At 37.6% G+C, this 16,334-nt stretch overlaps 1 protein-coding gene across 1 annotated transcript in view; it reads left to right on the plus strand.

Annotated features, from left to right (window-relative positions):
* sv2ca (synaptic vesicle glycoprotein 2Ca) overlaps nucleotides 1-16,334 on the plus strand; it is a 33,114-nt gene that overhangs the window by 11,490 nt on the left and 5,290 nt on the right. Inside the window, exons 3-12 of the mRNA XM_007559310.2 lie at nucleotides 3,640-3,820; nucleotides 4,920-5,071; nucleotides 11,782-11,915; nucleotides 12,298-12,387; nucleotides 13,550-13,660; nucleotides 13,760-13,848; nucleotides 14,200-14,364; nucleotides 14,526-14,659; nucleotides 15,109-15,315; nucleotides 16,049-16,208. Coding sequence (XP_007559372.1) covers nucleotides 3,640-3,820; nucleotides 4,920-5,071; nucleotides 11,782-11,915; nucleotides 12,298-12,387; nucleotides 13,550-13,660; nucleotides 13,760-13,848; nucleotides 14,200-14,364; nucleotides 14,526-14,659; nucleotides 15,109-15,315; nucleotides 16,049-16,208 — 1,423 coding nt within the window. The remainder of the gene's footprint in view (nucleotides 1-3,639; nucleotides 3,821-4,919; nucleotides 5,072-11,781; nucleotides 11,916-12,297; nucleotides 12,388-13,549; nucleotides 13,661-13,759; nucleotides 13,849-14,199; nucleotides 14,365-14,525; nucleotides 14,660-15,108; nucleotides 15,316-16,048; nucleotides 16,209-16,334) is intronic.

Consider the following 16,334-nt stretch of genomic DNA (forward strand, 5'->3'; position numbering starts at 1 on the left):
GAAATCATTACTGTTTAAACTTTACCTTTAATAACATAAAGTTACATAATTTTTAAAGTGCAATCAGTAATACTTTTATAACAAATTTATATCAGTAATGATTTCTTGGTTAATGTCAAGTTGTCATAACAAAGACATTTTGAATAATGTCAACTTTGTATTAAAAGTGTCATAATTTACCGAATGACGCTTTATGACAACAGTCATAAATATTCATGAAGGCTTATTCATGTTCATGACAGGTGATATGTCATGTTAATGAAAGTGTCATGACAGTCTTATTTACCCCCTTCAAATAAAGTGTTACCAAAAATTACTCTACGTTAGGAAATAAATTCTTTTTATTCTTTTTCAAAATCCCCAGTGGTGCAATTTTGCTTTCCTTAAAAAACCTTTAAAAATAAATCTAACTGAAAGAATTACACTTTAGTTTTTTGTTGTTTTTTTTAAGTAGAGCAGTTTTTCAAATTTTAGTAATATTCAATAAATGTCTTTTTTTCTTGGGGCAAAACTATGACATGACACATGAGGCCATTTTTGCAAGCCACTCTTCAAAATTGGGAAGACAAGAGATCATGCAATTCAAGTGATGTGTGTTGATCTTCATGAGTTGATAAATTGTTACAATAAAATTGCTTCTTGCTTGGACTTTCCCATAAAGACAGTCAAAGAGTGGATCTTTGATCCTATGGGCCACCAGATCACAGGTGGTTCAGCACCACTAAATAAATCTCCTTTCATGATATTTCAGTCCCCAGACCTATAAAAACTCTCACTGGTGAGCTAAAGAGAGGACCCAGGAGAGAACTCAATATTTGTCTGAGCCACAAAATCACAAAAGAAAGCTGATTATATTTTAGGAGTCCCTGCTTTGTAAAATGTAATTGTTTTATTGGTTGAATTAAAGAAGTACAATCTTGAGGTGGTATAACAAACTTTCACAGGATGTAAACAAATGTTAAGCCTTCCTGGAAAACTTTATAATGGGTTTTTGTCTCTGTCAAACTGCCTTTTTTCTCTCTCACTCTCATTTTTGACCATGCCTGTATTTGTATCTGGAGCCCTCTGCAATGACTGGCTGAACACTTCAGTTTTGTTTCACTGCGGAGGTGGCAGGAGGCAGAAGGGATGAATCCCATCAAAGTGGCACGATGTAGTACAAATATGATTACATGCTGCTCACGCATAGAGGAGCCGCCAATGGTGCAAAAAGCAGAGAGGAAACTAAAGCAAATACTCTAAAACAGAGAGGAGATCAGAGGAGTCTAAACTGTGTGGAGGCAAGAGAAATAAGTAAGAAGCAAACTGGATGAAAGAGAAAGTGTAAAAATGGAACACAACACAGAAAGGGTGACAGATACAGGTACCAGGGCGATGCCACAGGGCGTGCGACGTACAGTGTTGTATGAATAAAACAGCATGGCTGTTTTCGTGTGGTGCCGAAATGGTTTGTGGTGCTACAAGTGAAGAGCATCAAAGCATGAAATCACAGAGGAGGTGGTGATGCAGCTCGGTGCTCGATCGTCTCGGAGGGGCTCCTTGGTGACAGGGCAGAAAACAACGAGAGGGGTCCGCCCTCACCCTTCTGTCGTGGCTGTGCATCTTTTGCCTCTTCCTGAGAAGTCTCCAGGCTCTGACAGACTATACCGGTCTCCACCTATAAAGTCAGCAGCTTCATCAATGCAGAGATATCGAAATATTGAGCTTTAATCTATACGACTTGTCTCCTCGAAAAAGAAATTCACAAACTGTGCCAGCTGACTTCCGGCTGCATGCAGTCATCGCTTACATGAATGTCGTGTTGCTTTGGCGGTTCTGGTTGGTTTTCGAGGTTGAACCGAGAAAACATTTGTTTTATTGTTGCCAGGTTCTCAGTTTATTAGGGATTTTCTCTAATTCACACAGATTCGGCTCACGTCCTCAAACAGATGCAGCAATGAAGTGCAGTAGTATCTTTTTAGTTAGAGCTGGTTGAATTGGTTCATTTCCTTTACAAAGTTTTTTTTTCCACGTATTTTAATGTAAACTATCCAAAGCCAGTTTTGAGGTGAGTTTGATATGATTGCTTGTTTGCCAAACACTTGTCTTCCAAATGATTTAAGGTGTCGCTCAGTTCACCTAGTAAAATGAACAGTTATTACAAGTTAATATAGAATAAGTTACTATCTACATAAAGGAAAACATACAGACTTCGAAGGTCTAGTGGAAGTTTAAGGGGGAGATGGTGCACAATATCTTAGCAGGAGTCTCGTAGAAAACCAGAATTGTGTTAGAGGATGTCTGTGCTATTTTTGGATTATATTTCACTACAGTGCAGTAGTCTCCTCTTGGCCGGTGCCAGCCCTGCTGACAACATGCTGAAAGACACTGTGGAGCTCGACTGGGACAGAACATCAATACATTCATTATGCAATTGAGTGTCCTGTGAGCAATGTACTTACAGCCCCACTGTTTGGGGGAGGGATTCTCAAGTCTAAAAGGAAATAGATCCTCTTTTTTTGTACCTCCCTAAAATGTTCACTGGATGTGATATATGGTAAATATATGAATTTTTATCTCACATAAGCCTGGAGCATCTACTGAAGAGGCCTGTTGTATTTGAAATTGAAAGATGTCACATTTTTCAGCCAGCTCAGCTAAAAGATCTGCAGTAAAACTGTCAAACAGGCGTCTGCTCTCAGCAGAGAATACACCTGCTGAAAGCCAATGCTTCTTTCTCCTTGATACACTGCAGCAGCACAAACAAAGTGCCCTCATGTCTGAGTAAAATCTAAAATATAATGTTTCTTTCTGAAATTGAAGCGTCTAAAATAGAGAGAAATGCAGATGATGTTGCTCTTATAGCAGCACAAAATCACACACAATAGCAACCGAAGCAGCGCTATGGCCTTTTTCTCTTCGGGGCAAATTCATGATGATCACTGAAAGAAATCAATGCTGTTTTGTTGGAGCATTGATCTTGTCAGTGATGACCAAGATTAAAAGAGAGCTGAGGCCTGTTTTGTTAAACTAACCTGGATTGTAGTTCACATTTGTCTTTTTATTGTTCAAAGTCTGTTTTTTTTTTGTCCTCTTCATTCTGTGTTTGTTGTTGCATAAGAAGATACACACACCAGCACTTTTTTCTGTGGATTTTTGAACAATTTTTTATTGCTTAAATGAAAAAAAAGAAAAGAAAAGCTTTTCAGAAATGGGTTTGTAGTAGAAACAATCATGTTAATGTTGATCCAAAGTAAAAAGAAAACTAAAAAACTTCTGGATTCTAAATTTGTTCTAATTCCTTTTCTGCTTTGGAATAATAGGAGTCTCTCTGCATGATAATCTAAAAATTAATCTAAGAAGAATAATTTTAATAATAATTGCCATTAGCCATCGGAATAGCCACATATTGTTGTTAGCCACCTTTGTTGGTCTTTCAAATAAAATCCAAACAGAACTAAAGGACTTTTGTGGTTGCAATGTGAACAAATTTAAAATGGGTCAAGAAGCAAATATATTTTCACAATATGGTTAATATAATATATTGAATACATGATAGATTATAATAACAAATATAATAGGGTTCAATCTGTTAGTATATACAGTGTGTAATTTGTAAAGGGAAGTAAAAAAAAGCTGCTTTGTCTGCTCTTTTTCTAGGCAGCATTGTGTACCTGGGAATGATGGTTGGAGCTTTCTTCTGGGGAGGAATGTCTGACAAAGTGGGCCGCAGACACTGTCTCCTCATTTGCATGTCCACCAATGGCTTCTTTGCCTTCCTGTCATCTTTTGTCCAGGGATACGGACTCTTCCTCCTCTGCCGTGTAGTCGCTGGCTTCGGGTAAGTCTGATAATGCCAAGGTCAACACGCAATCTTGTAAAGTAGCGGACGGCGACGCTAAAGAAATCTGCTTCGACGTCAGTGGGGCAACTGGCAGCTCACTGATTTCAGCCGGTCAGAGGTTTCATTTGTGAGACAAATAATTTAAAAGTGGGCTTCCCAATTTTTTCTTCATTCTTGCATTCAAAAAAATTCGACAAGATTCCTTTGATTATACTTCCACTTCATTCATCATTTTCAATCTTGTAAAACTTTGCTTCAGTATTTATTGGTGTATCATGTTTTTTTTTTTTTTTAAATCTAAAACAATGGTTATTTCTCATTCGAGCTATAAAGTGTGTCCTACACTTACATCAGACACTAGACAGACTGTGGTTTAATATCTTGGCAATTTGTTAAAGAGCTAATTCAGTAATTGCACCTACATCATTCTCTCCAGAGACTCTCAGAGTAATTGAAACAGCGACCAGAAGGAGATCTGTCCCTGAATGAAGGCAAATTCATACTCAGGCTTGTTTTCTGCCATGTTATATGAAAACAGGCCAAACAGTTTGACAGAAAAAACAAACAAAAAAAACCACACCAAAAATGATCTTTGTAATCTGACAGATTTGAATGATATCAATAAACATATCATAAAATAGATAAAGCAAGTGTTGTATTTGCTGATGTAAAAACGATGCCTTTTCAGAATTTGAATATCAGGGACAAAAGAGACAATCTAAGTTATAAGAACAACCACATATAGCACTATATCTTTACTAAATCTTAACCAATGCAATCAATTGGGGGCCTACCTGTTTATTCACTTTTTAGTTGCTAAACGAGTTATATTCAGACAGCTTGAGTATTTTCAGTACTTTGGATTAATAAATGGACAGAGTCTATATTACCATATGATGCCCTTTATTTTGTTGCACTGTTCTTAAATAAACCTAGTAATGACCTCATTGCCATGTTCTAATGCTTAAAAGACCAAATGAAAGAGGGGCGCTAATTGCATTGTAAAACCTAGGTGTTTTAGGGGAAGTTCAACAATTTTTTTTCTGATTGGTGCGGAGTCGCTCTTCCTAAAGTGATTTTTCTCCTGTTCTTGCAGGATAGGAGGTGCTGTGCCCATTGTTTTCTCCTTCTTTGCGGAGGTGTTGTCCAGAGAGAAAAGAGGAGAACACCTTAGCTGGTTGTGTATGTTCTGGATGATTGGAGAGATCTATGCATCTGCCATGGCCTGGGCCATTATACCGCACTACGGTGAGTTCACAGGTCCACCGAAATAAAGGAGGCACTTATAGATGGGAAAAAATAGATTAAAATGAAATGGTTCTGTCAGCTCATTAATAGCAGAAAGCACACAGATTTAATAAATAAAATAAAAGCTGCCAGTTATGCTTTAAAAAAGCCTTGTTATACAGATTGAGTGTAGCAGTACACAATTTAACTTATGCGTCAGTTGCCCATCTGCCCCTGCTCTCTCCATAATTAAAGTTTGAGGTGCTCGTTTTCTCTGCCGTGTGAATCAATCACCTAAAAGCTCTCGGTGTCATCCAACTGGGAAAGTTGGGAGTCAGGAGAAAAACATATGGAGGTTATTAGAAGACAGACCGCAAGGGTGATGTCTGCAGACTCCAATTTTAAATGTAAGTGAGGTCATTTCAGAATACGGCCGTATTTCATTGAACACTAACAATTTTTATCACGTTTGTTAACTTGGACGGCTGTTAAAAATTGGGGAAATTGTGGCAGTACAGAGAATGAGAGTATTGTGCTATAAAAGTGTAAATGTGGCCTTGAAAGCATAATTTAACATGTAAAGTGGGCTGTCATAACATAAAATCCAGGGTGTGATGGAAACAGGCTTATTGATAAAAGAACGCACTGTCCTGCCAGACTTTACGTTTATTCAGTTCTGAAGGAAATTATTATTATTATTATTATTATTATTATTATTGCTTTGTGTTCTTTACTTCACATAAACAAGATGTTTCTGACTTAATTCAACTGCAATCCTGAAAAAATGGTTTTATTGCAGTGCAATGCAATAAAACTAGTGAATGTGTTTTGTACTTCAATGTCAAACACATAATCTACTTCGAAGATTTTACACAAGAGCTCTGATAAGGAAGACATGAGGATCATTCTAATACTCCTATTAATATTTTTTTCTTCTCCCAGTTAAAGGGAATAATATGATTTACCAATTTCACCAAATTAACAAAGGTTCAGGTGATCCCAAATGTTTGTTAGATCTTCAAATTTTATGCTATTAGATTAGAAAGCACCATGTTGAAGTCAAGATGGCAGCCTTTTGGGGTCGTTCTATTGCTTTCATTCTGCTTTATTCTTTTTAAAAGCTATCATTTATATTTTTTTTTGCTAAAACATTGCAGTTTTTTTTAATTAATGATTATTTCTTCTTGTTTTGGATGTTGCACAGTTCAAAGGATTTTCACTTTTGGACAGCTGCTGTGACGCGTAGCCATGGCAGCAAGGTGTTTGTTTTACATTCAGGAGCAGCTGATTAACATTTCAAAAGATCTAATAAAAACCTCAACTTCAAGTCTGTTGCAGTATTGACAAAAACTGGAGATCCCACAGCTACAACAACTCTTTGGCCAATGTAGGACAATATGGGTTATAACAACAGTCAATTTCCTTTTTGGATTAATAAAGAATTTTTGAATTAAATATGAAATGAACTGAATTATCCCCACTATCATGTTTCAATAGGATAGCAGATGTTATTTTCTGGTAATTTTACAATCATGTCTTTGTGTAGAGCATGGTTTTCACACTAGGACAGGATGATTTAAAAAAAAAATGCTGTTCTGGATTTCGTTGAATTAAATAGCAGGATAATAATAGCTAAAACAAATATTCTGTTGAAAGAGGGGATTAAAGAGTTTAGGTTGCATGTCACCTCATTAAGAGTTAACTAGGAAATGCCTGTCTATCTCCCTCCACCGCGTGTTGTTTTTATTTCTCGCCTGGGTTTAAACCTGTTGTTCCTTCCTTTTACTGGATGCCATCTCCTCTTGCTTTGTTCCCTCCGCAGCTCCCCGTCTAACTCCATCCCTCTTTTTATTACCACTCCTCTCTCCGTCTCTGCAGAGTGTTCTTCTTGATCAAGCATAATTAGATTTTTCTCCTTGCTCTAATAGGACAAAGCTACATCTAGAAGTGATTTATGACCAGCCTATGCTTTAGCCAACCCGTGACGTCACTCGGACAGAAGCGCAATGTGTGTGTGTGTGTGTGTGTGTGTGTGTGTGTGTTGTGCGTATATTTGTGTGCTCATGCTCCGCTACACGATGCAGTGGGTGAGATTTTACGAGTACAGCAGACACACAGGTCTTTCTCTAGGAAAGTGAAAGAAATAAAATCTGACACTGGAAGAGGTCAGACAAGTTAAAACACACACACACACACACACACACACACACACACACACCCTCAGAGAGAGAGAGAGAGAGAGGACAACTGGTAGAGTTTTAGTTGAGGGCTTGTTTTATTATATGCTATTGTCTGAGCTCTGCCACAGATTCTTTCATCAGGACGGGCAGAAGCACACTGATATAGAGTTGGTATGATAGCCCTCTAAAACCAGAACTTGACACGTCTTTAGGAGGTCACTGTGCTGTCAGATCTGTTGTTGTCATATTAAAAGGATAGTAGTCGCCTCACTGTGCTCTTACTCTTAACTCAGCTACTTAACGTAGATTGTCTCTAAATAATCTATGTATAAAACTGCACACAAGTCAGTCTGCACTTGCAGTTTAGAAAAAATTAAGACAATTACATGCTGAGGATGGCGCAGAACAACTTTGCTTGTATTTAATGGGCGGAATGAAATACGTGGACGAGGACATCAACGTAGGACTCAAGCCTGGAGAAATCCTCTGGTGGCGAAGGCTGTAAATTGTAAGCCACGCCTCGTTGGTCCAACAATCACAGCAATGTGACATGAATATTTACACAACCTGCGATCCTCGGGTATGAGAAGGATCCACAAAAGGGGGATTCGTGATTGTGTTTTTGTTGTGGAACCATGATATGAGACAAGCTTAAGATATTTATGCTTTACATGTACTTGAACCGCAGACAGGAAGCTGATATTCCCAAGTGTCAGTTTTTTTCTTCCAAGACATCAGGGCCCAAAAAGACGAGGTTTCAACATATCCCGAATACAACAAAGGAAGTTTCTGCATGTCTCTAGATTACATAAATCCAGTCCTACATATAACAATGTTTTTTTTTTTTTTTTTAAAAACACCCCATTAAGCCTATAGATGTAATCTTGAGACCGTAAAGAATGGATCCATCTGCCCATCTATCTGTTCATATTTAATCCAGCTATCCATCTCAGCCTGAGACTCGGACATCCTCAGACAATTATGTGCCTAATTCCGATAATGAGATTTCCAGTAGTATGAAGGGAACGCTATCCCTCGGTGGCAGGAAGTTGTACTATATTTCTGGAAATGGCTGAATCTGTTTCTCTATCTTAAGCCCTTCAGATATAAATATCAAAGAGCTTAAAATGCTGTGGGTGGAATTTTGTTGATGCAGGCAAAAACTGGCTTTGACTGCATAGTTTTGGTGCAAGATTTACAAAGATATTTTTTTTGTAGTTGTAGTATTTTATTTTAAATTCATACGCACTACCTCTCTCCTTCAGGACTTGCACATTTCTTTTTATAGTCAAGTTTTCTATTTTTTTTTTTTACTATGTTCTTTGATAAAATGCCGCAAATGGATCTGATTACATTATAGATAAAATAAAAATAAAATCAGAACTGACTTGAATCAAAATTAGCAGGTCATACAGAAAACAGAAAATCAGTGGATTCTGTTTTGTAGAAAAAAATATTTTGCTGGTACTATACCTGAAAATTTCTTTCCCTTCGGTATGATGCTGCCACTTCCATTTTTCACCATGAGGGTTGCGTATTCATGGTATAATGCACATGTTAGTTATTGGTCAAGTCTGAGCCAAGCATCTTCTTCCACATAAAAAACTGTAAACATGACTTTTATGGTTCTCTTTCAAATTCACCTTCTCTTTCTTCTAGTTCAGATCAGTAGGTTACGCAACAAGAAGCTTTTTTCCAAAGTAACAATGACTTTCTTGGCTGATTACTGCCTGCCTTGTAAACCTAACTATGCGGTGCATTTCATTGACGCACTGGTGATACAAATACATTCAGTGCTAATATCAACTTAATGTGCTACAGGTGCATCACAATAAAATTAAATCTCATTGAAGTTTTCATTTATTTCAATAAGTTAATTCAGAAACACAACATATTATATCGATTAATTTCACACAGATTGTTGTTTTCAAGCCTTCATAGCAGCTTTTATGGTTATTTTCCACATAAAGTTGACAAAAAAACAATATTAAAGGTTAGAATGTTTCATCAGACTAATTAAAATGATGATCTAATATGGAAATCTGGGCTTATTGTTTAACTTTAAAGCAGGTGTGTTTAATACCTGCTTAAAGGTTGTTACTTTCAAAAATATCATCAAAACACAACTGATTTACTGAGAAGTACCTCTATAAGAACTTATCTTGTGTCTCCTTTAGACCGGGTGTTTATTTTTATTTCTATGTGAACAGAATCTGTGGGGAAAAAAAAGTATTTTAAACTGTCAGCACATTCATCCAAAACTCTTGCAAATAGATAAAAATCTGCTTATGCTATTTAACGTGTTTTCGGAAATGAGGCAATAATGTACACTTTAATGAAAATTATTATGAGTGTACATTACCCTGTAGTTCAAGTACTAAAAATATTACCAAACTATTAAAGGAGCATAACATGCTTTATTCTTATTTATTTATTTAGCATTGCAAGCCATTGTTTGGTTTTTACCATGATAACAGTTGTTTTTAGCTGCTATCAGAGCTGGATTTTGACACACTGTGGGATTATTCCCAAACAGCCGTTTTCTGGCAGAACCATTAGCATTAACCCCCTCCCTACCCTGTGGCTCCCCTCCTACGCCTGTTGATGGATAATGGTGCCGCATTCCCTTTGGAGCTGTATCTCCATGAGCCACGATCTGTGGAGAGACGTGGGAGGTCACGACGAGCATGCTGCCCCCCACATTTTTCTGCATCCTGTGTAATTTGCTTTAAAAAAGCGAAGTCACGAAGAGCACTCACAAAAGTCGGAGTGTGGCAGACTGTTCATGTTGAAGTTTATCCTCGCTGCTTTTAAACCTACTCACACGTTTACAAGTCCATGGATAAAATGGGTTTCAGTGTGCAAAACGCCACTAAAAGTGTGTGACAAGGCAGCATATGTGCAAACTTAGGGACATTGCTTTGCTTGTTGCATTTGCAAAGCTCCAAATTGTTACTAAGCTTAAAAAGATGCAAATGTGAAATCGTTTCATGAAACATCCTACCCTTTGTGAAATGATTTGCACAATAGAAATAAAAATATGTCTTTGAAGTTGCACAAAAACTGAAAAAAAAAATTATGACCCGCATACGCATCTATTTGCGTTTTCGTAGGTGGAGAGTTGACATGGCATTATGGTGTGTCAGTATAATCTCTGTGCGTTTATCCATCTTATTTATTTCAGTTCTGCATTTTACACATTTACACGCACCAGTGTGTGTGCTTTTCCCCCTGCATGTTGCAATGATTAATGAGTCTGAGAGACTGCCTGTGGGCTGAGATCAGGTGCAACAAGATTTAACTCAGCAGAAAACACTCAATTCTATTCCTACGCATTCAATTAACCCGTCCATGTGGGTTTTTTTTTTTTTTTACTTTTCTCTGCTTACCCTGCAGACTCATTTATCTCTGAGTGTTCCCATCACTCTGAGATGGTGTATCATGTCAATGTCATTTTTATTTCAAGTAATTTCTTTTCTCAGAGTTAGACTGACTCTTGTACATGAGATGGTATTTATGTAGCACTTAGCCTAAATATAAATATTTTATCAATCAATCAATCAAATTTTATTTGTATAGCACATTTCAGCAGCAAGGCATTTCAAAGTGCTTTACACAATTAAAATAAAAACAGCATGTGACATTGAATAAACAATGAGAAAGAGAGATTTTAAGAAAAAGAAACAGTGAGAAAGAGAAATAAAAAGAAATTAAAGTAAAGATAAACAGATTTAATAAAAAATAAAATAAAATAAAAAATAAAAACATTATCCACATGAGGACTTGCCCTTATGGGGTCTCCTCCAAAATAAGAGGCTCTACAAGCCTTTCCTTCTGTAGGACTTTAGTCAAACCGCCATTTGACAAGGACTCAAACCTTTAAAACTTCTTTACATAAAGAGATAAAAACAAAGATAAAAAGTAAAGATAAAAACATTAAAAACATCAAAAACATCAAAGACATCAAAACCCACACTCTAATCCTAATTTAGCCATAGCAACTCTAAACAGGTGGGTTTTAAGTTGAGATTTAAAGGCGCCCAGTGTTTCAGCTGTTTTACAGTTTTCTGGAAGTTTGTTCCAAATTTGTGGTGCATAGAAACTGAATGCTGCTTCTCCTCGTTTGGTTCTGGTTCTGGGGATGCAGAGCAGACCAGAACAAGAAGATCTGAGGGGTCTAGACGGTTGGTACAACAATAACAGATCTTTAAGGTATTGTGGTGCTAAACCGTTCAGCGATTTATAAACTAACAGTATTTTAAAGTCTATTCTTTGAGCTACAGGGAGCCAGTGTAGGGACTTTAAAACTGGTGTTATGTGCTCTATCTTCCTGGTTTTAGTGAGAACACGAGCAGCAGCGTTCTGGATCAGTGGCCAAATAATTGCTCCTAAATATGTGACAGAAAGACCCATTCATACATTATGTTTTTTTTTTTTTCTGTTCAGCGCTGCTGCCCACTGAGGGAAGCTAAGGTTCTTTATTGATAAGATTTGATGAGATTGGATGTAAATAAAATTATTTTGAAAATGACTGTTTTCCACAAACTGCAGGTTGGAGCTTCAGCATGGGGTCAGCATACCAGTTTCACAGCTGGAGGGTTTTTGTCGTCGTTTGCGCCCTGCCGTGTGTGTGCGCTGTGGTGGCTCTTACCTTCATGCCGGAGAGCCCCAGATACTACCTTGAGGTAATGAGCCCTTTCTGAATAACTAGAAACCTATTATTGCTCAGCTGCGTGTGCTTTGTTAGTCATTTCTACAAAAAAAAAAAAAAATGTCCACAACTGTTTAAGAGTACGGATTTTTACAAATTCATGGATTTGATCAGTCTAAAACGGTGTGAGTCATGCACAACTGGCCTCCTGCATGTTTGGAAAACAAAAGCATCGAGATCTCTAACAGCTGGCTGTTCTGCTGGCGGATCGTCATCCTCTGTCGTGAGTCACCGCTGACATATCAAAGGACCGACTTCGCGCACAGTAATTGCTGACGTGAAGTTGTTGCTGGAAGACGCGTCCGGTGAATGTGTCTCGTCTTCGCCGTCACCCGTTTCTCTCTCCTTCCTGACAGGTTGGGAAGCACGACGAGGGCTGGATGATCCTCAAGCAGATCCACGACACCAACATGAGAGCACGTGGGCAGCCGGAGAAAGTCTTCACTGTGAGTGTTTGCGACGGACGTTTCGCAGTCTCGGCTGGGTTTTTCCTATGCTTAAGGAAGCAAAGAGGCTTATTTTCTGCCACCACAGGGACAGGTTTGGATTCTTTCACTAGGCAGGATCATGTCTGAATTACGACGGGGTCTAAGAGCCGTTTCTTGTCATTCAGACTTATTTGCTGCTTGGGCTGCACTTTGGGAAAGCTGCTTAGTCAAGACAAGTTTCTTGAATTAATTCTGCACTGCAAATGCATAATTTTGACTTCACTGATATTTCACATTGAGTCACATGGAAAGAGGAAACCATGCTACATAATAAGCTCACAAATTGTCTAATTCGGTACAATAGTGCTATCCGGCGCTCTGCTGTCTAATTAGTACATTAGAAATTGGGAGAAATGTAAAATGCTTCACAAAAAAACAATTTGCAACCATATAATATGATCTATTTGTTGGGGTTTTCTGGGATAAACTAAAAAGGCGTGCATAACTATGGAAGTAGGATAATTTAAATGGGTGGTGTTGAGTTGGCTTTACCCCCCTTTACTCCCAAAACCCAAAATAAAACCCAGTTCAACCAATTCAGATTCAAATTTCACTACATGTTAACTTTTAGACGCCTTAATGGCACCACATTATTTATCTGATCTGCTTCACTCTCACAATCCAGCCAGCACACTTGGATCAACTCTTGCTTTCAGTGGCCCCCACTCAACAAGGCTAATCAGCAGATGTTGCAAAACTTTTTCTATGGTGGACTTTGAAAATCAGAGCTTCGCAAACTGCAGATCAATTTAAGTCTGCTAGAACAACATTCATTTTCAGTGGTTTTAACTTGAGTTAAGCAGTTGTGTGTGTGGTTATACTGCAACTTTTATTGATTATTCAGATATTTCTTTTTGCTTAGTAGTTCAACATTTATTTTAAGCACATTAGTCAACATTTGTATTTATTTATTTTTGTATTTATTTATTGATTTAACGTTATAGTATCGGACCACATTGAAATAGTTGTTCTTGTAATACTTTAATGTCTAATTGCTGTGCACCAATTATTGAAATATATTCTAAGACATTCATGCACGTGAAAAATATAAAGACACAAACCTGAACTTAACTATTGTACTGTGAATATTTATGCTACTTTTTTATTACTAATTCAACAGGTAAACAGGATAAAAATCCCTAGACAACTGGATGAGTTGGTTGAAATGGAATCAGGAACTGGAAACCCGGTTTCCAAATTTTTCTTCAGGATTAAAGCTGAAATACATGGGGTAAATATATTTGCTGTTCACCCTCCTCTACTCTATTGGCGTTATCACAATATGAATGTGAAACATAATCTGATTTTTTTCTCTCTCTTTTGTTTTTAGATCTATCTAAACCTCATGAAGTGCTTCAAGTATCCTATGCAGGAAAACACGATGCGACTGGCCATAGTGTGGTTCACGCTGTCCTTCGGGTGAGATGTTCTCCTGATCCAATCTTTGGTATAGATAAAAATAAAAAGGGGGGGTTTCTTTTTGGTCAGATAATAGCTTCAGGACCACATCGCAGTTCTGTCATCTTGATCTCTCTGCTGTTCAAACGTTGGGCAGTCCAGACATGAATCAAACCCCGTGTGTCGATAAGGATCCACTGGAGAGGCGGAAAGACGTACAAATAAAAACCATGAAATCACTTTTTGAAAAATGGTGTCCACTGGTCTTCCACTACCTGTTTGTTTTTTATCAGACCATAGCTTAACCCCAACAATATTTGGTTTTACCTGCTATTTGATGTGGAGCAAGACTATTGTCTTTTATCTTTGCAGGTATTATGGTCTGTCTGTTTGGTTCCCTGATGTCATCAAGCACCTTCAGGCGGATGAATATGCTTCCAAAGTGCAGATCCATATTAACGAACGCATTGAAGGCTTCACCTTCAACTTCACCCTGGAGAACCAGATCCACAGAAATGGGACATTTATTCACGACCAGTAAGACGTCTGCTCAACTACATGAGTAGTAGATGCAATATCTTTAAGAAGTATCTATATTTAAGTATAACCATACTGTATGTCGACTGTAAATTTAATTATATGTTAACCGCTGTACCAACGCCGATTAATTTATTCAGGATATAATGGTTCTCATTTAGGTTCGTCAACATGAAGCTGAAATCCGTCACCTTTATCGACTCCACGTTTCGTTACTGCACCTTTGACGATGTGACGTCGGTGGGTTCCTTGTTCAAGAACTGTACGTTTATTGACACTTTCTTCTTCAACACAGGTGAGAACTTTCCTTTAATCACAAATTGCTGTAGAGGTCGTGTCAAAATAAGATAAAACTTCGCGTTACATGCACCTCATGTCATAAAACTCATGACTGACACGACCACATTTCTAAAAAAAAAAAAAAGTCTATCCTCATTTAAGAAGTTGCCTCTTTCAGGAAACATTGTGCATGTCTCGATAAAACAAGTCCAAAATGTTTTCTTTTCCATGCGTCGCAGAAACATTGGTTCTTCAAAAAGGCTTTGCTGGAATCAAATTCAGATGAGGACTCAGTTTTTAACACAGAAACATGTTTGATTTGCTTCATCTGCAATATTCCTGCTAATGATAAGAAAAGTGCACTAAAATTAGGATTTGCACAAAAATGAGTTTCGTGTTTTATCGTCATTGCTGGCCAGATTACTAAGAATCCTTAAGATTTGCTTTGCTTCGTTCTTTCTGCAGATATTGATGAATCCAAGCTGGTCGAGGGCACAGAGGTGATTAACAGCACTTTCACCCACAACAAGACTGGCTGCCAGATGACATTTGTTGATGACTACAGTGCCTACTGGGTTTACTTCATCAACTTTCTGGGAACACTGGCTGTTCTTCCTGGCAACATTGTGTCTGCTCTTCTGATGGACAAAATCGGGCGTTTGTCCATGTTAGGTACGGTAACGGGTTGAATGTGTCATTGATTAGCCTTTTTTTTTTTTTTAGCACAGTTGAAACCCGATATTTACATACACTAAAAAAAAAGCAAAAAAAATGTTTTCACTCTGGTGTAAATCAGCCCAAATTTTTCTATGGGACTAAAATCAAATCTTTGTGATGTCCATGCCAAATTACAGTCTTTGATGTCCTTAGGTCACTTTGTAACTAATTCAGTTTTCCCGTTTGGAAAAAAGATTATTTTTCCAAACAGAAAAATTGTCTGTTTGCCCAAAGTTTAACCCTCTGGATGATGTCTTGGCTGGGTTTTTTTTTTGTTTGTTTTTTTCTTTTCAGATCTTGCTCTTTCCATGATGCTGCAAACACTGAACTTTACAGCTATATTATTTTCAAGCTTGCAAGCTTCGTCTTTTTTTTTTTTTAATTAATGGCTTGTAGTTTCAAAAAACTAAGTTTCATCAGAAAATTGAAGGTATTTGTCCCTGAGTGCATTTGCTTATTATACTCTGGCTTTTCATTTCATTTTTGGAGTAATGATGTCTTTCTCTTGGAGTCGCCTTTTTTTCTGGATCATTAACTTATAATACCAATGGGTCTAAAACAGGATAAGTTAATTTGATTTAATCACATATATCTCTGATCTAACTTGTTCTTATCTTTAGATATTGACAGTTAAATACTAAACTGGCTGAGATGAAATAAAGTGCTTTTATCTGGTCACTTCCATCAGGTGGCTCCATGATCCTGTCTGGTATCAGCTGTTTCTTCTTGTGGTTTGGCACCAGTGAGTCCATGATGATTTTCATGTTGTGCCTTTACAACGGTCTGAGCATTTCGGCCTGGAACTCCCTGGATGTGGTCACTACGGAGTCTTTCCCCACTGTCAGAAGGTGAGGAGGACAGGCAGATTAATCAAAGATGTCTTTTTGATCAACTGACATTAATGATTTTCTTTTCTTTTCTTTTTTTTTTTTTTTACCTTCGTTTCCATTAACTCTCATTTTGTTCCTGACGTT

Source organism: Poecilia formosa, unplaced genomic scaffold (genome assembly GCF_000485575.1).
Source record: "Poecilia formosa unplaced genomic scaffold, Poecilia_formosa-5.1.2 Scaffold103, whole genome shotgun sequence".
In the NCBI taxonomy this organism is placed as follows: Eukaryota; Metazoa; Chordata; class Actinopteri; order Cyprinodontiformes; family Poeciliidae; genus Poecilia; species Poecilia formosa.